Source organism: Dermacentor albipictus, chromosome 8 (genome assembly GCF_038994185.2).
Source record: "Dermacentor albipictus isolate Rhodes 1998 colony chromosome 8, USDA_Dalb.pri_finalv2, whole genome shotgun sequence".
Lineage (NCBI taxonomy): Eukaryota > Metazoa > Arthropoda > Arachnida > Ixodida > Ixodidae > Dermacentor > Dermacentor albipictus.
The window spans coordinates 15,925,576-15,950,478 of NC_091828.1; the positions used below are offsets into that span (position 1 = coordinate 15,925,576).

At 44.9% G+C, this 24,903-nt stretch overlaps 1 protein-coding gene across 7 annotated transcripts in view; it reads left to right on the top strand.

The window, feature by feature from the left end:
- Positions 1 to 24,903, top strand: part of nudE (Nuclear distribution protein nudE) — a 284,398-nt gene that overhangs the window by 120,213 nt on the left and 139,282 nt on the right. For all 7 annotated transcript variants that reach the window (XR_011507835.1, XR_011507836.1, XM_070523077.1 and 4 more), the window contains exon 7: positions 10,202 to 10,402. Coding sequence is in view for 5 of the 7 variants with exons in the window: in XM_070523077.1 (XP_070379178.1) it covers positions 10,202 to 10,402 (201 nt within the window). In the remaining 2 variants the exon portion in view is untranslated. The remainder of the gene's footprint in view (positions 1 to 10,201; positions 10,403 to 24,903) is intronic.

A 24,903-nucleotide genomic window follows, 5' to 3' on the forward strand; every position in this document is an offset into this window, starting at 1 on the left:
TGTCAGCAATGGCACCAACACCACGTTTGTAATCTTCGCCATTGGCTTCGAAGCTCGCAGAGTACACACAGTGCGTTTCGTAATGCCAGTCTTTGAAAGTTAGCTTCGCCTCATTACAGCATTGTTAGGCGGTGAAGCTTAACAAGCGTGGGAAGGGGCAATTGCACGCAGTATGTATTCCTTAAATATACGCATGTGCACCCCCATCTCCTGTCACAGTACGAGCACTGATATGCCTAATAAGTGTACTGGCAGGCCTTAAGAACTTTTGCGGACGTGCCTGTGCCAATTTTAGCCCTTACAGGCAGTTAGAGACATGCATTCATTTTTTTCGGTCTGCCCAATTTTTCGGATGTTTTTGCGGCCCCTAGGGAGCCCGAAAAATCGGACGTTAACTGTACAACTGACCAAGAGGATGCTTCAAATGATCCATGGGGTGAACGTGTGGCAGAAGGAGGATGAGAACAGGAAGGACCGGCGTCCTGACGAATTAATGGGAAATGAAGCATGCCGCCACCTCTTTGAAGGAGCTTGAGCTCAAAAAACAAAGCGTTGGCTGATGCCGAGATACAGGTGTCCCTCATTCAAACCAAAATAAGCTACCTAAAGCAGTGAAACCCAACACTGAGATGTTTTGTACAGGCTGAGAGTATGTCATTGTCAGGAAAGTTGAGATTGACTTCCCAGCTGCTGAGAGAGAATCTTAATTGTGACAAAGTTCAGGCCTCATACCGATGAGCTTGCTATCAGTTGATAGAAATAGCTCATATTCAAAAAATATTTACTTATGTATGCATTTCCTTACATTCGTATTTGAAAATGTTCGACCCAATTTGCAATGGGTTTTATCAGTTTTTTCACTGTGCATTTTACTAACACTTTCCTTCTGTTTTCTTTTTAAATAAAATAGATATTACTCCTTACTATTCAAACTGGATTAAGTCATTTTTTGTTTCAACGTGCTTACTAGAGAGTGACAGCATCGGGCAATATGGTGTCAGCCTGTCTTAACATAAAACAAAGTTCTGGCTCATTCAGGGAATTTAGCAAAAGTGCTCAGGGAAAACCTGGAAAACTCGGGGAATTTGTAAATGTCAGCTTGGTAGACACCGTGCTGATCCGTGGAACGTTGGGGGTTTCCTGGGCTACTGCAGCACGATATGGGGGATGCTGGGGCTGCCATTGGGGTTTTGGCTACAATCTTCTTGGTCTTCTCAGGTAGGAGTCCGTGCTCCGGGGGTAGCTGTTGAAGACGGCGGCTTGCTCGATGCTCCGGGACTACGTTGGTGTTCTTTTTGCGGTCCGGGCTTGGATTATGGCTTGTTGGGGGCGTCCGGTACATGAACGAAAAGCACCTCCACCAGATGTCACGTGGTGGTGATGTTGAAGAACACAGTAGCAAATACTGTGAAAGACAAAACTAACTTTTATTGGGCGAACCTGTGCCCACAAAAACAGGATGCACTTATAGCACAACGGTAGCGGCAAACACGGTCTGCGATCGGCGAAAATCTGATCAGTGGGTCAAGCACGCCCGCTTTTATACAGCAGTCGTCGAATGTTCCAGACTAATCGTTCGGACCCGCGCGCCTTCCTCAAAGTTCTACACCATTCGCGTCACGTGATGAAATCAGATAACAGAGCGTTCGGCAACAACAGACAGCCGGACAGAAGCACCGATAACTTTCCAGAAACATCGGATACGTGCAGGCGCGTGCCGTGCTGTGCGATTACATTTGTTAGGCGGCGAAATGTGGTTGCCCGGTAAAGACAAGTACACGTGTCAATATAGCTTTTTTAGTGTTGGAGAAACAAGTCGTGCCCCACACCAGAGAACAATAATTAGTAACAGAGCAAAACAATGAGTAATATAATAGTTTTTTTTACCAGGTTATCGGCTACCCCCATTTGCTTTCTAATCCGCATCACTGTCTTCCTGTCTCATAAAAAGGCCCTGACATTTTTTCGGAGGCTCCTTTGGATGGCTATGGTACCTCACAGTAATACATTGCCTAAAGAATTTTTCAAAAAGCCCTAGTATGAGTGTTCCCGTTCACCCTCAATGTCCTCCACACTGAAGGAGCGCCGGTGGTGATAGAGAGGCACAATGCCTCACCTATGGCATTACAGTGAGCGACCTCATTGCTGCACCCTGTGGCTACGTGCAAGAGGGCAACAGTGCACGCTTGCATGCCTGGTGTGCGTGTAATGGACAGGCAGTAGGCAAATACAGATGGCGCACTTTGTAGCATCCAATGTGAAGCACTTCTAGCCACTAGCACTGATCCTTGGTAGGTGTGAACCTCTGCTATTTATCACACGGTGTAACGTAGGTCTAAAGGAAAGCATTAAGTCGTGGTAGATCGACAGAGTATTTGTCTAGAACTCTATCATCATTTTATGAATGTGAATATGTCATTCTTTTGCCTAGGAAATGGCCCTCGAAGGTCCCGCTGCTGCTTCTTAACTTGAACCGCCCGCACGAAAGTGGAGGACTTGATGTTTCCACGTGATTGCCCTCTGTGCCGTTGCTATGTCTTTTGTGGAGTCTTTATTTCGCCCTATACACGAACTGGGGTAGGCGTTCAGCTTGGCCGACTCGTTCTGTTGCTCTACTTGGTTTCGGGTTACCAGTTACGATCACTTGAACCTCTGCTGCCAGAGTCGGCAGGGCCACAGGTTGCCACAGGTTGCTGCTTCGGCCGTTATCAACAGAGAAACATTATGCCATTTGCAATGGTGGGTCACAGCCACACTCTGTGAATCGGAAGGGCTGACGCCACACTTAAGAGGTACCATAGTCGACAAGATATGGTGGCACTCCGATTTTACATTTTCGTCATTTTCTCGCTTACAAAAAGCTGTTTTCATTACGAATTTAGAATTCATTTTTGCAAAAGCATGATCTTTCAATCTAGCTCTCCTTAATATTTGCCATAAGTGTCCCTCTAAGTTTCGCATAGTTCGTGGCTAGTTGAGTGTGCCACAGTAATTGAAATTAGCAAGAGCCAACGGCTACGACACCCTGATATGCAGTGTGGCCAAAGTTTCATTCCTATGGTGGGCAGGCACAGTCCAGCGTGAGCGGACGATAGTCGACTGATGCTCATTGATTGATGTCTGCTATTGGCCAATGGCAGCCATGTATGGGAATCTGCTATGTGATGAAATATGGGAGCCTGGAAAAGGGTGAGAAGAAGGCTTCTGTTGAAAAGAGAGTGTTTGAGAAAAAGATGACTTCGCATTCCACTTCTGAGCCCCACACACTGCACACAAGCGCAAAATTGTGTGCCCAGATGTTCACACCAGTGTATGCTATCCATGGAATGTGTTTTTTCAACCATCTTGAGGGGTTGTTCGGGAACCTTTTAACCTTTTTCATTCCATTGCTCATTGCATGTACTTTAACTTCTTCTCAAGCTTCTTTGTTAACCTACAAACTTCAGCTCCCTATGTTAAGTACGAGTAGAATGCAGTGATTGTACACTTAATAATTTTCAAGGATAGCGATAAGCTCCGGTCATGACTTGGTCGTATGCACTCCAACCTATTTCTTTTTTTCTTCTACCGCTGGTAACCCACTGCACCTCATCAATATTGCCACGTTGGCAGTGTTCATCACGAAAGCAGACATTTGTTGCACTAAGTGCAATAAATATAATGAAGTGATTGCAGCTCCTTTTTGGTTAATTAACATATTTCTGTGCATGAGAGAATAGGCAGTTTTGGGTAGTCAAGTTAAAATTTTTTTTACTGCTACAGCAAATGCTTGATATTAGAATGTATTCCATTCCATTCCATTCCATTCCTTTATTTCAGCATTCAACATTACATGTACAAATGCTAGGACAGGAGCAAAAAAGCTGCTATATTAAGCGGCTTGACAAAGGCCCCTGCCCCTACAGTATTTGGCAGCAGACAGTTTGGGAACACTTTTTACGCAACAATACACGATATGGATTTGTAGAAAAACGAATGTGCTTTCTAATGGTATTATTTTCAAACATTTATTAACTATTCCTTGAAAAAAAAAATATTTATTAAATAGCATTGATGTTGCTTTGCACCAAAAGAACATAAAAGAATTTGGAATCTACATTTTTAACAAAAAGGCTATATACTACAATCTTGTAAATATAAGCTTTCTGTTGTTTATATAAACAGGAAAATGTTAGCCCTAGTGGCTGTTGTGCTCACATGGCCGCTCTTAGAAACCGCCACGCAACGCTGCGGAACGCAGTAGTTGCGCAATGCCGAGGTCCACTCCCGGCTGCTTTCTTGTGCAAAACTACAACCTCTGCACCGCCACTGGCAAGTGGTCCTGCTCAAACGACGTTGACACCCTGCAGATAAGAATTGTGACCTTTAAAACACACCGGATACCTTTAAACCTGAGCACGGCAGCGACGAAAACGCTCCGAGTAGAAAATGAAACCTGCCAGCAGATATCTGTTGACATTCCAGGGCTATTTGATGCACTTTCGCCATCTGTGCTGAAGTCCAATGAATAAAAATCATCTTCCGAGTCTTGGTTGCTACCACCATCAAAAAATTGTAATGCAGACTCATCGGAATCTGTCGAAATTTGCCATTTCCAAAGGGCATCATCATGCGACATTGACGTCGTGTCGGAAGCTACGAGTGCTTGTGATGCCCAACTACAAGGTGCTTTAAAAATCCCCCGCAGTGAAAAAAATTACACAAAAGCAAAAATAGAAAAATAGTTCTTTTATGTGCTGGATGACTCTAGCTGTCCGAAAGTGCCCCGAGCGCAACAAAATTTGAAATTGAAGCCATCGATAACAAGCTATCGATGAGAATATGTGTGGACAGGAAATTGCTAATAGGTGGGAGACTATTCAATGTTACTAGCATTGTGTGTCGTAGTTGCCTTTATCAGTGAGCCAAGTGCAAGGGCCCTGCAGAACTACTGTGAATCGCCTGGCCTCTTTCACCTCGCATCTCTCCTCATACGCTCTTTCAGCTCATTACAGTGCAGTCCACTAATAACATTACCACATATAATTATATTATATCATATTATATCATTGTATTGTCTCATTATGTCAATGGAAACTGACCCTGGCAACCTTTAACACCCAAACTCTGTCGAGTGAGACTAGCATAGCAGGACTCTTTGAGTAACTATCAGGCATTGTTTGTGATTTCATAGGCCTTAGTGAGATTAGAACTCGTGAGGCTTATGCAGTACTGTCTTCTGTACTTATACTCCAGTTCTTATACAGGCCATGTCTTCTGCTATAGAGGTCTCCCAGACAAGAAGCAATACGGGGTAGGATTCCTAATCCTTAAGGACATAGTGGGCAACATTGACAAATTCCACAGCATTAATGAGAGGGTAGCAGTAGTCATAATCGAACTTAATAAAAGGTATAGATTAAAGGCAGTACAAGCCTACGCTCCATCCAGTCACGATGATGATGAAGTGGATCAGTTTTATGAAGATGTTGAATTAGCAATGAGAAAGTTGCAAACTCAGTATACAGTAGTAATGGGTGATTTCAATGCAAAAGTGGGGGAAAAGCTGGCTGGTGAACAAGCAATTGGCAACTACGGCATCGATTCTAGGAACACTAGAGGAGAGATGCTGGTGGAATTTGTGGAAAGGAATAAGCTGGGAACAATGAACTCCTTCATCAGGAAGCGTAGCAACAAAAAGTGGACCTGGAAAAGCCCTAATGATGAAACAAGAAGTGAAATTGATATCATACTTTCTGCCAATCCCAGCATATATAGGTAGAGTAAAGTGCAGTGATCATAGGCTAATGAGGGCTAGGATTCTCTTCACTTTGAAAAGAGAAAGAATAAAATTGGTCAAGAAGAAACAGGCCAACCTAAATGCAGTAAGGGTAAAAGTAGACAAATTCAGGCTGTTACTTGCAAACACATATGCAGCCTTAGAACAGAGAGATGAAGATGACATAGAGGTAAGAAATGAAACTGTAACTAGGCTGGCTTCGGAGGCAGTAATTGAAGTGGGAGGTAAGGCACCAAGGCAACCAGTAGGCAAGCTCTCCCAGGGAACAAAGGACCTAATAAAGAAACGACAAAGAATGAAAGAGTCCAACTCAAAAGATAAGATAGAATTCGCGGAAGTGTCAAGACTGGCCAACAAGGAGACAGTAAGTGATATTTGAAATTATAACGTGAGAAAGGCTGACGAAACCGTAAAGTATGGATGCAGCCTGAAAACAGTGAGGACGAAACTTGGCATAGGACATACCAAGCTGTTGAAAAGGAAGGTGTACAATCAGTGCATTTTACTGGTGCTGACATATGTCGCAGAAGCTTGAGAAGTTAAGGACCGCGCAAAAAGCAATGGAATGAAGAATGCTAGGCATAACGTTAAGACAGAAAGAGAGCGGTTTGGATCAGAGTGCGAAAGGACATAACCGATATTCTAATTGACATTAAGAGGAAAAAATGGAGCTGGCGAGGTCATGTAATGCACAGGTTAGATAACCGGCGCCACGTTAGGGTTACAGAATGGATGCCAAGAGAAGGGAAGTGCAGTCGAGGATGTCGGAAGACTAGGTGGGGCGATGAAATTAGGAAATTCATGGGCACTAGTTGGAATTGGTTGGCACAGGAGAGGGGTGATTGGAGATAGCAGGGAGAGGCCTTCATCCTGTAGACGACATAAAACAGGCTGATGATGATTACGACATATGATATATATTTTAATGATGAGCTGACTCTAAAGTATCAACTTATGCATTAGGTCTAGGAGAAAAAAGACATGTACACCGCTATGTTATCACTGCATATGGGATACAGTAATAAAAATGTTGCCTTCTGGATGGCATTTTTAATGCAGACTGAGCTTGACATTTGCGTTATTAAGCTCCCCCTAAACATACGTGCGTGTGTGCATGCATGCATCCATCCATACGTGCGTGCATGCATGCATACATACATACATACATACATACATACATACATACATACATACATACATACATACATACATACATACATACATACACACATACATCTTTATTTCAGCAGCTTGCAACTTATTGCACATATTGTGCTCGCATAAGCGCAAGTCGCTTGTGGGCGGGTCACAGCAGACATGAGGTGCTGCTAGCTCGCTGCTAACAAAAGAAGTACAACCTATACTATACATATCGCAACAGCTTGAAAAGAACACTAAGCATGAACATTTTACTGTGTTAGTAGCGTGAGAAAAACCTGATAAAAAAAAAGATGTTCCCGCTATTTCTTTGGGAAAATGGTAAAGAAATACATATATAAAAACACAATCTTATTGTTTACAAGACAATTGTGAAAATAATGATAGGAACTATTTATTTAAAAAAGAACATACACACACAATACCTGTGAATTATTTTGACGATAACGAACGATGCCAAGACGGGTGAAAAGTTTGCCTACGCTAGTTCGTATCTGCCACCACTGCACGCAGTGCATCCCACCCGCGCACCAATGGGGAAAGCCACAGGGATGGCGTGATTTGACGCAGCGCTCCAAAAGATGATGCCAGCTGCTTTGCGTCGTCCATGATCGTGCGTCCAGAGAAGAGAAAAAGAAAAAAAGGCAAAAAGTGGAAGCGGTGTCCGTCCTTTCTACATTCTCTGTCTTTCTCTCTCACTCAGAGTGAAAATGTGCCATGGAAGCAGCCCCGAAGAAGCGGTAGCAGTGGACAGCCCAGTTAGTCGATGATGGTGTTGACAAAGCACAAAGCTGTGTCACTCGAGACGAAGCTGCAAATTTTGCATGACTCAAAGGAATGAAAGCTCGTGCAGTCAATGATATTGACAGTTCTGAAAACCACTAACGCCACGATCATGAAGGTTGGAACCAGTGGCTATGCCAATCAACAGAAAAGGTTGGCTTTGTGTGCTAAGGCGAAACCCCCATGGGTGACAACGCGGTGGAAGCCGCTGACATTACTGAGCTCTCGGAGCACGTCGCTATTGATTATGAGACAGGTGGTGCTTCAATGGAGGAGTTTCTGAGTTCAGATAGTGGGTACCTCATTATACAAAGTGATCTTTGGTGGGCCAATCGATGGCAGCATTGTACAATGGAGGAACGACAGCAATGGCAGTGATGACGAGATTGACAGTGGCCCGTCTTTGACATCGACTCATATGTTCACATAAAGTGCACTGTCATTGATGGAGTTGCATTGATTTCATGCACGCTAAATTATTGCTGTCAGGGTTCACGCAGCAGCTGGGCTCGATGCACGGCATGATTGTGAACCTGAAACTCCCATGAAAGCAAGTGTAGATTTCTGACTATGTCAGCGCGCGACAGGCACAACCTGTTGCGCTGTCGTGTCACGGCCTGGAACAACCACATAGACGTGATATAGTGACAAAAGTAGCGACATATTTACATAGTTGTTCGAATAGATACTATCGTGCAGTCAAAAAGAAATCTCATACATCCCTCTAGGTCAATGTTTTAACCACATTGTAATACATCTAGCTTTAATACGCTGTCATCGTCTGAAAATCTGTTCCATGCTGCCAGCATTAAATGCCGTGGCACCATCCGGTGAGCAAAACTTAAAGCACTTTTTCATCCCTGGGTGGGATCTCATGCCTAATGACATCAAAACAAACAACCGGTCTCAATATTAACGACAAGACAGCGTTGATACTATGTCCTCAGCACAAGATGAGCCTGATAAGCCACATGACTTCCCAGTGACAAGCGAAATTTTCTGGTTGAGCAAAAATTGGTGATGCGACAAGTGACAGTTATGGATCGCCCTCTGCGATGGCAAAATATGTCGCTCGTCACCATCGTTTGAAAATGGCGTGCATGCAGTCACACCTTGACGCTTGACATGTTGCTCAGAGGTATAAGTAAGCATTTTATTTTTCACAGCTTACTATCTGCAACAGCTGTCTTTTAGCCCAAGTTGCAAATTTGGCCTTGGAGCTACAAAGGTACCTTCAGCAGCTTTTCTTTATGGTAGTCCAGATACAGTCACGATTGGTTATAACGATCATTTTTTTCATATTTAAAACAGCACCAAAAAAACACAGACAAGGGAGGACATAGGACGAGCGCTGTTCCTGTGTCCAGCGCTCGTCCTGTGTCCTCCCTTGTCCGTGTTTTTTTTTTTGGCGCTGTTTTAAATATGAATGATCCATACCAACTAGCTCGCACCCAAATTCTTCTTAGAGAACATTTCTTTTTTTCGTTCTTGATATAAGTAAACTGTGCTGTAAAACTTTATTTTTTATGGGCTACTTTGTGCAGCATCTATGTTTTAATGCAAGTGGCAAATTTCGTCTTGGAGCTACAAAGTTGGGCGGCTTTCTTTTATGCCACTCTAGATATAACGCTGATCGGTTATAACGACAGGATTTTCGTTCGTTTTGATTTCGTCACAAGGGAACTGCACTGTAGTAGCTGCTCTAACTTGGTGTCCAATGCTCTAGAGCTTGCTGTGTTTCGCATTCATGACACAAGGGCTTCATTTTGTCCATTAGTGTTATGTGTCAATGAATCGGATTAGTTTCCCCAAATCATTCTCAGTATAACTAATCCTAATACTGCTTGATGTTAACCTGTTGCTTTCATTGAAGGGACACTGAGGAGAAACCTAAACTGATTAAGTATTCCTTCTGTTTTTGTTAATTTCACATTGACAGGTTGATCATTAGAAGAGAAGATAAACCTTCAAGCTTCATTTTATGAATTCTGCGCTAAAACCCTGTCACAGGTATTTAGTGTGACATCATTGGTTTCAAAATATTTTTTCATATTTGTGCCTGTGTAGCTCAATTCCTTAAGCTTGCCAAGTTCACTATTTGGCTGTTTTAGAATTGAATGTAGTTTGCCTTTATTGTAAACCTTTTACTAGATGACGTTGCAATCTCTGACATCACAGTGAGTTGGTACGGAAAGTTCAAGGGCATTGTTGTTACCAGTTTATTGTTTGTGCATCTTACCAAGCCTCCTCCTCTCTTGGCAGAAGTGGCATTATGTTATATTGTGGAAGGGTAATTTTCTCCTTCGAGTCCCCTTAATTTGGAGCCTTGCAATGCAGCCATCTGTCAGTGTTTTCTTTTCTACTTGTTTTTTGTGTCTTCTGTCATGACCATTGTGCATTTTTGTGCCAGTATCACATGCTGCGTGCAGTTTTGTGTCCACTTGTGTTCCTCATAGCTATAAGTGGCTGCTATTGCCGCAGACCTGAAGCAAGAGCTGATGATCCAGCAGAGCGTGCACAAGGAGCAGACGACACCCTTTGTGCCCGACGCTCCATCGCCACTGGTGCAGCGCCGGGAGTCCATGGGACGCGCCCCTCTGATCCCACCCAGGGCCCAAGCAAGCAGCTGCATCCCAGGGATAGCCGACTCCAACCGGCTTGCGACGGATGGGGCAGCCAGAGGTGAGAAAGCGTGCTAGCTTCCTTGAGCTCTTGAGTGGAGCACGTGACCATCTGCCTTGACGTCCATTTAATCCTCCCCAATGGTGGGCGAACACATAAACGACTTAGTAGTGTGGTTTGTTGGGCCAGCTGGTTGCATGGTGGATGTACAGAGGATTCCAGCAAATACGGACGCATGCACAAGTAAAAGAAGCAGACAGGACAGCACTGGACTTACTACTGAAGTTTATTGCAAGTACATTCTACAAATCTCTGCCACGCGTGCGTAGAAAACTAATAACTATAACAAGGTTTATAGTTGAAGATTGACAAACACACACATAAAAAGCCTAGTCACATCCCTTCCTAACAAGAGCAGCTACAACTGGATTAACATGATAGATTTAAAAATTGAAGTTCTTTATCATTGATATGGACCGAAGGTTCACTCACACATATATGCGCACCCAACTTTTTGATGTGACATGCTTCGCACATTTCTTTCCAGTTTGCTGCACTCTCTCCCCACAATCAGTACACTGTATAAAAAATTGGTTGGCATTCGTGCCTCTTGCAGTGCAATGGCACGAAGCATAAACGACATTCTGCTGGAATTCTATCCAGTTCAGTATAGTCTGCTCTTATTAAAAGGCTCCTAATGAGGCCACATAGCAAGCTTCGTTTTTTTTTTTTTTCGGAAAATGTGGAATATGAACTATTAAAGCCAATAGAATGCCTACCAAAACTACTAGAGGGCCAGGAGAAGATACTCACGGAGCTTGAAGTTTTGAGGTCGCAGCAGAAAACACTGCATGAGCGAATTGAGCAGATGACAAAAAAGGTTGAAGCTCTGACCGAGGGCAGTGGAAGGGAAGGTTTGCGGGCACACAACACTAATCTGGCTGATACCGTGCGCAATGTATTGGGAAAACAAGACGATATTGAAAGCAGGTCGCATAGAAATAATTTACTTTTCTTTGGTTTGGGTGACACTGAAAAAGAAACATGGAACGAGTCCGAGTCCAAGGTGATTTCGCTTTGTGCAGACAATCCCGAACTAGAAATTAACCCCTCCGCTATAGAGAGGGCACACAGAATTGGTAGACATGCAGTTAACAAAAAAAAGGCCTGTAGTTGTGAAGTTCACTGCTTTTAAAGATAAGCAAAGGGTTTTGACTGCTGCCTCTAAGTTTAAGGGAACTAACTTTTCAATAAGCGAAGATCATTCTAAACATGTTCGTCAGGCAAGAAATTCTCAGCTCGCATATGCACGGTAACGGAAAACGAAGTACACGCTTAGGTATAACAAGCTGGTGATGGGTGGAGAAACATATATTTTTGATGGCTCTAGTGGTTCTGTTCGAGGATGTACGCAATAGCAAACAACACAGCCTTCTTCCCGATTCACTAGAAATAGACCCGAACAACTTTCTTTTATTGTCGTGAACTGTCGAAGCCTGAAGAATAAAACATGATTTTGCAGGCCTTCCATCGATATCAGAGCCTGACATTGTTATTGCCACCGAATCCTGGCTAGACTCTGACATTGCGGATTCTGAGGTATTTCCATCAGACTATGCTGCATATAGAAAGGACCGAAATGTGCGGGGAGGGGGAATGTTTGTTCTAGTTCAGGACACAATTGAAAGTGCACCATTTCTTCAGCTGACGATACCTCAGAGTCTGTATGGTGCAGGCTATGCTTTTCAGATGGAAACGCCCTTATTGTCGGTTCTTTCTACAGACCACCAAATTTGAACACTGTTGAACCATTTATCAGCCTTTCAAGGTCACTCTCAGTCCTATCATCTGAAACGATAATTCTTGGTGGTGATTTTAATATGCCAGATGTTGAATGGCGTGACCTATGTCCTGTACAGAATAACAGGTCATTGCTTCAGTCTGCATTTTGTGAGCTAATAATGACCTATGGGCTTTTGCAGTTCGTAGATTTTCCTACTCGTTTTGGATGTACAGACGGAAATGTGAAGAAAGGTAAAAAGAAGGACACCGACCACTGCATGAATACAAGAAAAGATGTTTCGGCTTCCCTGGCGGGAGCCTTGTTCACAATGAAATCAAGGACGTGCGATACAATGTTTATATGGCTTTAAAGTATGACGTAAGCAGCGCGTGTAGATGGGGGGGAGGGTTCCGTCATTCCGGTTGAGGGTGCTATCTGTCATTTGGATTAGGAGGGATTCCAAGTGGTGTCTTGACGTCAAATTTCTTTCTTTTTCTAATATCTTGGCGTTACCCCTATCAATCCTGTGGCCCAAGTCATCTACATGCTCTGCCAAGGCGTTTGAGGCGACTTTTTTCTTTTTGACATCGTTGACATGCTGCTTCAACCGCTGTTCGAAATTGCCTGTCTCGCCAATATATACGCAGTCGCAGTCTTCACATGGAATCCCGTAGACGATGCCAGGAAACTTAGTCTTTGGAAGCTTGTCTTTCACGTTTACCAGCCAGTGGCGTAATTTTTGGGACGGCATGTGAGCTACCTGGACGTCATAGCCGCGTAGAACGCGGGCTAAGCCCTCGCTCACACCGGTCACATACGGTATGGGGGCGCGTTTTCTTGGGAGCACACAGTCGGGCCTTGGGGGCTGATACAGATGGCGTTCCACCGAGTTCACAAACGACCTCGGGTAGCCACATGCCAAGAGATTGCGGTGCAGCTCTTGTAGGTCGGCTGCCCAGCTTTGTGGCGTTGTGCAGATACGCTTGGTTCTGCCGACAAGAAAGGCTACTACCGATCTCTTCTGGTTCATCGGGTGCACCGAATTAAAATGCAGATACCTGCCTGTGTGTGTGCTCTTTCTGTACACGGTAAATGCCAGACTGCGCCGGTCACGTTTCACGAGGACATCCAGAAAAGGAAGCTCGCAGTCTTCTTCCTCGACTGTGAATTGGATAGACGCTTCAATACTATTCAAATGTGACAAAAGTGAAGGAATTTCTTTTTGCTGAATTATGCAGAACACATTGTCTACGTAACGTAGGAAGACTCTGGGCGGTGAGTTGAAAGAGGCGAGTGCTCGACGCTCAAGCCATTCCATAGTTAAATTTGCAGTAGTTACCAAAATGGATGCGCCCATCGGTGTCCCGTGCACTTGCCTGTAGAAGTGCCTTCAAAAGCGAAGTAGGTGTTCTCCAGCCAAAACAGGAGGAGCCTCTTCAAGTCAGGAACGTCAATGGGCGTCCTTTCTGATAGGGTAGGGTCATTGTCCAGAGCGGCAGTACAAGTTTCCACGGTGAGTTCAGTAGGAACGCTTGTAAAAAGCGACACGACGTCGAACGACACAAGTGCTTCTTGATCGTCGGGAGTAAAATGATGAATCTTGCTTATGAAGTCTTCAGAATGGCGAACGTGCGTGCTGCCTCTACCAATGAGAGGGGAAAGAACCTTGTGAAGGTATTTGGACAGTTTTGAAGCGGAGAGCGAGTAAAATTAACAATTCGTCGCATCAGGACGTTAGGTTTATGCATTTTTGGCAAATCGTAGAGCACCGGCACCGAACCGTTAGTGCACAGAAGGGAGAACTACAACCCTTTGTGCCTTGGATCTACAAACCGGAACACATCCATAAGAAGCTTCTGTAGCTCCCTCTGTACTTTCAGCGTAGGATCCTTCTTCAGACGACTGTACGTTGACTTGTCTACAAGAAGTGACAACATCTTGTCCCGGTAGTCAGTCCTGTTGAGTAGCACCGTGGCGTTGCTGTTGTCAGCCGGGAGGATGACGAGATTTTGGTTTGAGCGAAGGTCTTTGATAGCCTTGTTTTCTTCCGCTGAAAGTCAGGAGACGGAAGGGTGTGCGCGAAGCCGCGAGAAATGCCTATAGTGCGGGTTCGTGCCTCCTCCCTCTTTGAAGGTTCAATTCGGCTGATAGCATTTTCTACCGCGCAGACCAACCTTTTTTGCCATATAAACATTGTTTATCCTTTTAATAAGCCTTTTAAGCCATATAAACATTGTATCGCACGTCCTTGATTTCATTGTGAACAAGGCTCCCATCAAGGGAGCCGAAACGTCTTTTCTTGTATTCATGCAGTGGTCGGTGTCCTTATTTTTACCCTTATATAGTTTCTTTTATCAAAACTGCTACCCCGCCCCCTCTAGTACACCTGTCACGGTGATATGCTTAATAAGATGGAGGAAACACAACAGCATCTTCAATACTGTCATGCAACCATGTTTCTGTTATCACAACTACATGAGGATTGTGACACAGGATAGTAGCCTCAAGGCTTTCCGATTTATTAACGACACTGCGGGCGTTGATGTTTAAAATTCTCAGTTCTTTAGCATCAGGGGAAGTATCAGCGGAGGCAAGTCAATCATTTTTCGAACTATTTACATGGCCGCCAATTTTGATCAAGTTCTTACTGTCATTCCATGTGAAAAGCTCATTGTTAGTACGCATCTTATCATTAATTAAGCGAACTTTCTTGCCTTGTTGTCTTTCACTTTTAGCACTATCCCTCAAGAGTTTACGTTTCGTTAGTGTGCTGCGCGAGTAATCATTTTGAATTGATATTCGACTACTCTTTAGTTTGTACGCACTTTTTAAGACAAGCTGTTTTTCGGTAAAATCCTGGAAATAAATGATGACTGGTCTCTTGTTACCTTTGTTACCAAGACAATGAATTCGGCTGACAGATTTGCAAGGAACAGCAAGCTTTGCAGAAAACACCTCGTCAAGAACTTTATTTTTAAGAATAGGTTCAGTTTCGCCGGCATCCTCCGGAATGCCAACGACTACCAGATGGGATCGCCTGCTCCTATCCTCCAGATCAGTCAACTTCACCTCCAGTGATCTTACTGTATGTTCAAGGTCATCTACATGCGAGGCTCGCTTTTCTAATTCAACGAATCTGGCTCCCCAATCAGCTATAACGTTTTCCACCTTATTCTGTTGCTCCCTGAGCGCAGTCACGTCAGCTGCCAACTTGTTCTGACCAGACAGCAACTTTTTCAGCACGGATTCGATAGAGGCCCCACTACCGTCAGTGGGGCCGGGACTTAACTCAATGTCGCCGCTCATCAGCAGCAAGCATACGCATTACACATTATGAACAATAGAAGCACACTGTAGGGGGCACGGCAAGACTAAAAGACCGCCACGATCACTTTTAATCGTCCTATAGTAGTTACTAACCTGCACGAGGTAGCAGAACGGTTTAAGCCACATGCTTGTCGATGGTCCGCCGTGCCCACTGAAAATGTAGGTATATGGAGCTGTTCCTTTATAAAGCAATGCGTCGACGTCACATGAAGAATAGGTGGCGCCTCAAGTGACGCATCCCAAAACAGCGAAGGGTTGGCGTCGTGAATGCAGTGACATGGCATCGGTGTTGTAGTTGTGGTCCAAGTGCACGTGGCGAAGTTTGGTCGATGGGGATGTTCGATTTCATTTCTTGAAGACTGGTCAGGCTGCGGCAGTTGTGGTATCATTGGTCCGGCCAGGCCATGAGCAAGCACCTGCACGAGGTAGCAGAACGGTTTAAGCCACATGCTTGTTGATGGTCCGCCGTGCCCACTAATGAGTTAAATGATTTCCTGCCTATGTTTGTGCATTACAGTTCATTTGGTAGCATCGACAGTCTGTTGGTCATATTCAGAGATAAACTGCTTTCATTGACCTCAGATTTTGTTTCGTCTAAAGTGGTTTCGACTAAGTGCTGCAAGGATAAACCCTGGATTAATAAGGATTTACGTTCATCAATTCAGAAAAAATCCCGAACTTACAAAATATATTGCAAAACAAGAAACCCAAGCATGTACAAAAAGCTAAAGGATATCAGCACAAAACTTAACGAATTGAAGGTTGCGAAGGATGCATATCTACAAGCCTTAGCAGATAAACTAAAAACGAATCCCAAAGAGGTCTGCCGGTATATCAAAGAGGTCTGCCGTTAGTGTGCATTGTGCGCACGGCGCTTCTCAGCTCAAAGTGGCCAGACCTGGCGAGGGGCCCTTTAAAGAAGCCCTTTAAAGGGAACACCAAATTAGTATGCCAGCTCTGTCTACAACTCCCATCTAGTATAGGATGGTCTGGAAAATATTTATCAATAAAGTTTGTGTTGAATAAAATCAAGTGCTTTTTTTCCTCTGAAACTAATCATTTTGGGGAACTCTGTTGTACTGTATCCTGTAAGGTTCGCAGTTTAATAGTAGCCCTGTGTTTTGTGGTCGTATAATATTTATTACACAGAACGCTTTGCTTTCCAGTTTTTAACCAAAATGCAGAAGAGCTATCCCAGCTGTACACCAGGTGGTTTATTGTAAGACCAAACAGAACAAAGGACCATGCATCATGTGACTCGATCTCCACTCCACTTGTGATGGCTTGCGCGAAGCAAGAAAAGGGGACCGACGTGGATCTACAAATGTGTTGGAAACGAGATAGCCATAGGGCGCGTTGCAAAGACGGTGACCACGAAAAGAAAGAAAACATTTATTGTAGAATATAGGGCGAGTGGTCTTCAGGCTGGTTGGAGCCCCTATTCTAGGGCTCTGCTGGCTTGAGCTCTGCGGCTTGCCTGGAGTGTGGCAGCCCTCTGGGCTGCCTCCTCGAGCTGGAGAGCTAGGCCTCCCATCCCTCTCACATTGTGGTTTCGTGAGTGCTGTTTTGAGGAGCCTTGGCGCATTCCCACGTGATGTGGTGCAGCATGGGCTCAGCCCCACACCATGGGCACTCATCTCGATATCGCTCTGTATGTATTTTACGTAGGAGATGTAGGTGCAGGTAAGTTTTCGTTTCAACTTCCTCCAAGTGACTTGCTTTGCTTTACTTAATTTCCTCTGGGGTGGGGCGAATTTAATTTGAGCCCCTTTGTAATATTCAAGGATTGCTGATAAGCTCCAGTCTGTCGGTTCGGGTTCGATACTCACTTCGCTGTTGGGGCGCCACTGGTATGTTACATGCGCAGTGGCCACCACGTGGGCGAGTTCATTTCCCTCGATGCCAGTATGACCTGGTATACAGATGAGGTTGATTGCGCCAAGGTCCTTGGTTTTATTTATTATCTTGGCGGTTGCCATGCAGATCCTACCATTTTGGTAGTTTCTACACGCTTGCATGGAGTCCGTCAGGATGTGGGCTTCCTCACTTGTGTTGGCGTGTGCCGCAATAGCCATAGCAATGGCTATCTCCTCGGCCTCGCAGATGTTGTATGCCCACGCTGTGGTGCTCGTTACTTCTCTGTAAATGCCATCTATCACTGTGGTTGTAAACCACGGTGTACGTGTTCTGTGTACGGGGGCGTCAGTGTAGTATGTGCTACTCCTGCTCTCATATGTTTTCTTGTAGTGTTTAGCCCTATCCTCTCTGGGTCTCGGGTTTAGGACGGAGTTCATCCCTTTTGGGATTGGAGCAATAGTGATTTTGTCCCTCTGGGCAGTTGTGAGGTCCGCTTGCCTGTTTTGGAATTCTGTGCAGTCTCGGAAACCCAGTCTGTGTAAAATGTCTCGTCCCGCTGTTGACTGGGTGAGCCTTAGCTTTTGCACATTGAGCTGTGCCTCCATGAGTTCATCAAATGTATTCGAGACGCCAAGGGCCAAAAGGAGTTCCGTTGAGGTCGTTTTGGTGGAGCTGCAAGGCTGTTTTGTAAGCTCCCCGCAGACAGGCTTCAATGGAGTCTCTCTGTCTTTAGCAAGTTGTAGTAGGGAAGACTGTATAGAATTATACTTTCGACCAGACTTTTGTAAAGCCAAATTGTGTCGTTTTCTCTCATGCCAATCTTTGTACTGCTGACCCTTCTGATCATTCTAGATGCCTGTTTTATGGATGTCTGAGTACGGTTAAGGTTTAAGGTGCATTTTTGCTTTGATTGAAGTCACGTGCCCAGGATGCGGATGGTGCTTCTCTCCTCTATCTTTTTCCCAGCCATGTAGACGTCTAATTTGTGTTGCATGTCCGTCGGGACCGATAAGCTGCCCTGGCCTTTCCATGTCCTGATTAGCTCTGATTTCACTGGGGCACACTGCATGCCGTGTTTCAGTACATATGCCCGGATGAGGCTTGTGGCTTCCTGCAGTCTCTTCTCCTTTCTCCCCAGCGAGCCTGTGGTCGTCCAGACCGTGATGTCGTTTGCATACGTGGCGAATCATACATGCTGCTCGTTCTGTAGTGTCCTAGCTAGGCCTAGCATGGCTACATGGAAGAGGGTCAGAGAAATTACTGCCTCCCTGTGGTGTTCCGTGATGTGGCACTTGTATTAATTGTGACTCTAGAGTGGCGATCTTTATCTCAGCAGTGCGATGATTAAAGAAGGCCCTAACGTATTTGTAGATTCTTTCCTCGCACTTTGTGTCGGTGAGGCCGTCCAGGATCCCCTGATGGCTCACGTTGTCAAACGACTCATATCGACTGCCATGACAACGTGCTCGCATCTGGCTGTGGGTTGTATCAGCACCTCCTCTTTCAGCTGGAGGGGGGCGTCCTGAGCTGTGAGGTGGGGCCCGAAGCCAAAGGTGTTGTGTGCCATTAGATCATTGTTTTTGGGATGGTCCTGCATCTGTTTGTTTACCACCCTCTCGTATAATTTGCCTAGACATGACGTAAGGGAGATGGGCCGCAGGTTTGCTACCTCCAATTTCTTGCCGGGCTTCGAGATTAGGATTACCTGGGCATGTTTCCACTGTTGTGGGATAGTGCCTCGTGCCCAGTGCTCTTTAATGAATTTTGTAAAGACCGTGATCGAGCAGTCGCTCGTACTTCTGATCATTGCGTCGTTGACTTTGTCCGCTCCTGCTGCTGCAATCTTAGTCATACACCCGATGGCTGCACGGACCTCGAATTCGGTAATGGTGGCTTCCAACGTTTCCCTTGATATTATTACGATATCATCGAGCGAGGCTCAAGAGACGGCCACCACGAGAACGAAGTTGAAGTTGGTCGCAGCTCCTAGCGTGAGCGAGAGTCGGCCTGGCTGCCTGGCTCGAGTGTAAAGAAAATGTAAATAGCCTCTTTCGTCTCTGTCTTTTCACACGTAACAATATTCTGCTGTAAACACCTAGCTGTACAGTTAACACACAGATATTGAGCACGTCAGAACAATGGTATATGTGTCCATTCTTTTGTTTAGAGTGTTTAGAGGTGGGGAGGTTGCTCAAAAGGGATGGGAAAGCAGTAGCGGGTTTTCTTTCTTTTTTGTAAAGCCTGGTGTATCTTGGGGAAGTGTGGCCTTGTGCTCGCTTGCTTTGTGGTTGTGAGTCCGGCACTGTTCTGGAGTGATTGCTTGCCCAAGCAGGAGACGAAAAGTTGCGAAACCGGTTTGCAAGTCCAGTTTCACCAGACTGGACCAGGGAGAAAAGGCGTGCAAGAGCGCTACGAGGACTGATGAACAACTCCCAGTAATCAACAAGCTATGAACCAAGGGTTCGTCACCTCGGAGGGAAATTCTGCTGCAACGCCTATCCCTCGCTTAGTGGCTGCTGGCCCCTATGCGTCGGGATCTTTCTCCCCCGCCAGAAATGCTGTTACGGTTGGCATGTAACACCCTGGGAAAGAAGGATGCTCGAAGACCATGCCTAATCGGAACGGAGGATGGATTCCTAATTTGCTATGCTTGTCTTGAGTGGTTGCTGGTCTGGCTGGTGCCCCTCAGTGATGATAGGCCCCTTTGTGTGTGTGCGACTCTAGGGGAGGATCCTTTCCGCAAACTGTGCGACCAAGGGGAGAACTGTCCGCGAATCGTCCAACTCTGGAGAAAGGATCAGCCACCCACCCCGACCAGACTCCGTGGGTTGCCACCAAAGGAGGCAATCACGTGCAACATCGCCCAGGAGAAAAGAAGCAGCCGCAAAGCAACAACGGGGGCACGCAACATTGCCCAGGAGAGAAGGAGCAGCCGCAAAGCAACGACACGGACTCAGTGCATGTCACGTCACGTTGACCTGAGCAAGGTCCCGCCTACGATTTTAGTGGGCCTATTTAAGGGGCCCCGCAATGTACTTTTTCAATTAATTCATTCTCTTCTTCTTATCCTTCACCAACCATAGACTAAACAGTGCAGGTTTCGCACTAGAAATTGTCTCATCCCTGCCTGGTTGCCATAGTCTACCGGACACCTGCCGACAACACCACGCTACCCAATAGTCACACCAGTCGAGGTTCAAGAAACAGGCGTCGCAACACCCTCTCAACCTTTAACAGCTGAACTCTGTCAAATAAGGCTAGCTTAGCAGGATTCTTTGAACTATCGGACGTTGTTTGGGATATATCGGCCTTAGTGACATTAGAAGAACTGGTGAGGCTTACACATTGCTGAATAACGGCCATGTCCTCTGCTATAGGGGTCTCCCGGATAAGAAGCAATATGGGGTAGGATTCCTAATTCATAAAGACATAGCGGGCAACATTGACGAATTCTACAGCATCAACAATAGGGTAGCAGTAGTCGTAATCAAACTTAATGAGAGGTATAGGTTCAAGGTAGTACAAGCCTACGCTCCAACATCCACTCACGATGATCAGGAAGTAGATCACTTTTATGAAGGTGTTGAATTGGTGATGAGAAAAGTGCAAACTTGGTATACTGTTCTAATGGGTGATTTCAATGCAAAAGTGGGGAAAAACCAGGCGGGTGAACAGGCAATTGGCAACTACGGTGTCGACTCTAGAAACACTAGAGGCAAGATGCTGGTAGAATTCGCTGAAAGGAATAAGCTGCAAATAATGAACACCTTTTTCAGGAAGCGCATTAACAGAAAGTGGACTTGGAACAACCCTAATGGTGAAAGAAGGAATGAAATTGATTTCATACTTTCTGCTGATCCCAGCAGAGTGCAGGATGTAGCAGTGATAGGTAGGGTAAAGTGCAGTGATCATAGGTTAGTAAGGGCTAGGATGCACCTCAATTTGAAGAGAGAAAGAGTAAAAATGGTCAAGAAGAAACAGGTCAACCTAGAAGCAGTAAGGGTAAAAGCAGACGAATTCAGCCTGGTACTTGCAAATACAGATGCAGCCTTAGAACAGAGATGAAGATGACATAGAGGTAATGAAGCAAACCGTAACTAGGCTGGCTTCAGAGCCAGCAATTGAAGTGGGAGGCAAGGCACCAAAACAACCAATAGGCAAGCTCTCCCAAGTAACAAAGGACCTAATAAAGAAACGACAAAGAATGAAAGTGCCCAACGCAAGAGATTAGCATTCGCCGAACTGTCAAAACTGGTCAACAAGGCGAAAATAAGGTATATTCAAAACTATAACGTGAGAAAGACTGAAGAAGCCGTAGAAAATGGACGCAGCCTGAAATCAGTGAGAAGGAAACTTAGCATAGGACAAACCAAGATGTACGCACAGAAAGATAAGCAGGGTAATATCATCAGCAATCTTGAAGGTATAATAAAAGCAGCTGAAGAATTCTATACTGACTTGTACATTACCCAGAGGACTCGGGAGTACTCCATTCGAAACAAGAATGAATGAATGAATGAATGAATGAATGAATGAATGAATGAATGAATGAATGAATGAATGAATACAGAAACTCTTTCTATAACTAGAGATGAGGTCAGAAGACCATTGCAAGACATGAAACGGGGAAAAGCGGCAGGAGAAGATGGAATAACAGTCGATTTAACTGAAGTTGGAGGAGACATAATGCAAGAAAAACTAGCGGCTCTCCATACGAAATACAACTAATACAGCTCGTGCCCCTTACTTTTATGTGATATGCCTCCAAAAGTTATCCAGGGTGTCTACCAACCGGGAAAACCGAGAAAACCGGGAATTCTCAGGGATTTTTAGTAGTCTGGAAAAAGTCAGGGAAAACTCAGGGAATTTGGGCCTCTATCAGGGAAAATTAGCGGCAATTTTACTGAAAGGGTCGAAAGTCGCAGTAATGCTGGCTCGAGTAACAGACAGGAATCGTAATGAATCGTCTTTGACGCCCTGCCGTCGGCTGGAGGAGTTGCTAGTGTACAGTCAAGGACTGACTTTCCGGATTCCTGATAATTTGGACGGCTTCGCGGCACCGTCACGTACCCCACAGAGTCAACGTATCAGAACGTGTGAAATTTCCGACGCAAGAACTCTTCGCCGTCCGATTTTCCGGACGTTTTGCCGTGACGGCAGGTCCGAAACGGCAATAATCAAAGGAACCATGGCTGCCGTTTTGATTACTTCGCCACCTCGAACCGGCACTCTTGCACGCAGATCCGCTGGCAGCCGTTGCCACCACTGCGGCAACGCTAGGCCTAGCTGCTTCGACGTTCGCTATGAAACTTCTTGTCGTTGGGTGCCGAGTTTTTTATTGAAAGAATTAGCTGCTGCCAGCAATGGCATGGACTCCACCTTTGTGATCCTCGCGATTGACATAGAAAATGCCGGTTCCTGAAAGTCAGCTTCGCCTCTGAAAGTAATGTTACTTGGTGAAGCATACTCAGAAGTATTGCAGTGAATCATAACAGGCGTGGGAAGGGGCTATTGCCACGGAACACAGTATGTATTCCTTAATTGTACACGCGTGCACCCGGTATTTCCTGTCACATTACGAGCACCGATATGTCCAATATGTGTAGCGACAGGCCTTCAGAGCGTTTTCGAACGTGCCTGTGGCGGTTTGAGTCCCTAAGGGCAGTAAATGACACGCATTTATTTTTTTGCAACTGGCCGAATTTTCGGACGTTTTCGCGGCCCCTAGGGAGTTCGAAAAATCGGTCGTGGACTGTGCAACTGACCAAGATGCTTTAAATGGTCCTTGGGGCGAACGAGTGGCGGAAGGAGGACAAGAACAGAAATGAACTACGCATTGAGGAATAAACGGGAAAGGAAGCTTGCTGCCGCCGTTTCGAAGGAGCTTGAGCTCAAAAAATAAAGTTTTGGCTGATGCCGAGATGCAGGTGTCACTCATCCAAACCAAAATAAACTCTTTAAAGCAGTGAAACACAACACTCGGGCGTCGTTCGCGGGCTGAGAGTATTTCAGAACAGTTGAGGTTGACTTACGAGTGTTGAGAGAGAATCTCAATTGTGACAGAATTCGGGCCTCATACCACTGAGATTGCAATCAGTTGATAGGGATAGCTCATATTCGAAAATATTTGCTTCTATATGCATCTCCTTTTTGTTCGTATTTGAGAATGTCCGATTCCATTGCAATGTTTTTCGAAGACACTTTATTTGCTGTGCATTTTACTAACCACTGCCTTCTATTCTCTTCTTGAATAACATAAACACTACTTTTTAGTATTAAAATTGGATTAAGTCGCTTCTTTAATTTTTTTCATATGCCTACTAGGGAGTGACAGCCTTAGGCGACATGTTTTCAGCCCGTCTTGACATAAAACATAGTTCTGCATCACTCAGGGAAATTTGCAATGGCACTCAGGGAAAACCTGGAAAACTCAGGGAATTTGGAAATGTCAACTTGGTAGACACCCTGTTATCTTGCTAACGTATAACCACTCCTACCAAGTATCTTTATTTCACGCAGTAGTGGCTGGCATGTTCCTTCCAGGCAAACCATGCAATGCGCAGGTAAATGCGCGTTACCTTTGTTGATTACAGACAGTTCATGCTCCCATTGTATTATTGACACGTCTGTTTTAAGTTTGAAAACGAGTTGCAAGTGTTGAAAACGTCACTTTAATCGCTCTAGGCAACACTGATGTGCGCATGCGCATTCGTTCATTCTCCCTGCCCTGCTCTAAGAATAAAATCAGTTGAAGCTCAGACACAATGTATTCATTAGATTGCGTTCCTTGCTGTTTCCACAACATTAGGAAAGGTTTTAGGAAAGGCTTCAGCACCTTAACACTACTAGTTGAATTCTCACACGACATTCTCTATGCCCTTGTTATGGGCACCTAGGTCGACACTATATTTATAGATTTTTCCAAGGCTTTCGATACTGTACTGCGTTCGAATCTCTTAATAAAGCTTAACATGATCTTGAAAAGTTCTCACTTGGTTAGCTGGATTGCCAGTTTCCTTTCTCATCGGTGACAATTCATATGTTTTAATTAAATTAATTTTTCTGCTGACGTCTCATCTGGCACACCCCAAGGGTCGGTTCTTGGTCCTTTACTATGTCTACTATACATTAATGACTTACCTCAAAACGTCACTTCACACACACGCCTTTATGCGGACGACTGTTTTTTATCGCGTGATTAACACACCAGAAGATCATCTTGAACTAAATTCGTCGTTTGTCAGCTTCTGTACCTGGTGCTACACTTGGCAAATGAAAATAAGCTTTACTAAAGCTGTGATAATGTCATTTTCTAATAGTGCCTCTCCTTCATTGATCAGTTACACCTTCGACTTATCCTTGCACAGGGTCTCGGAATACAAGTATCTTGGCGTCATATTTACTACTAACATGTCCTGGTCAAAACACATTAATTTCATTTGCACAAAAGCAACCAGTAAGCTCGGGTATTTGAGGCGCAATTTCAACAATTCTCCAAAGGAAACTTAGTTACTAATGTATAAAACTTTAATTCGCCCTATCCTAGATTAGGCTTCTCCTGCCTGGAACCCTCATAAGCAGTGCGACATTAACT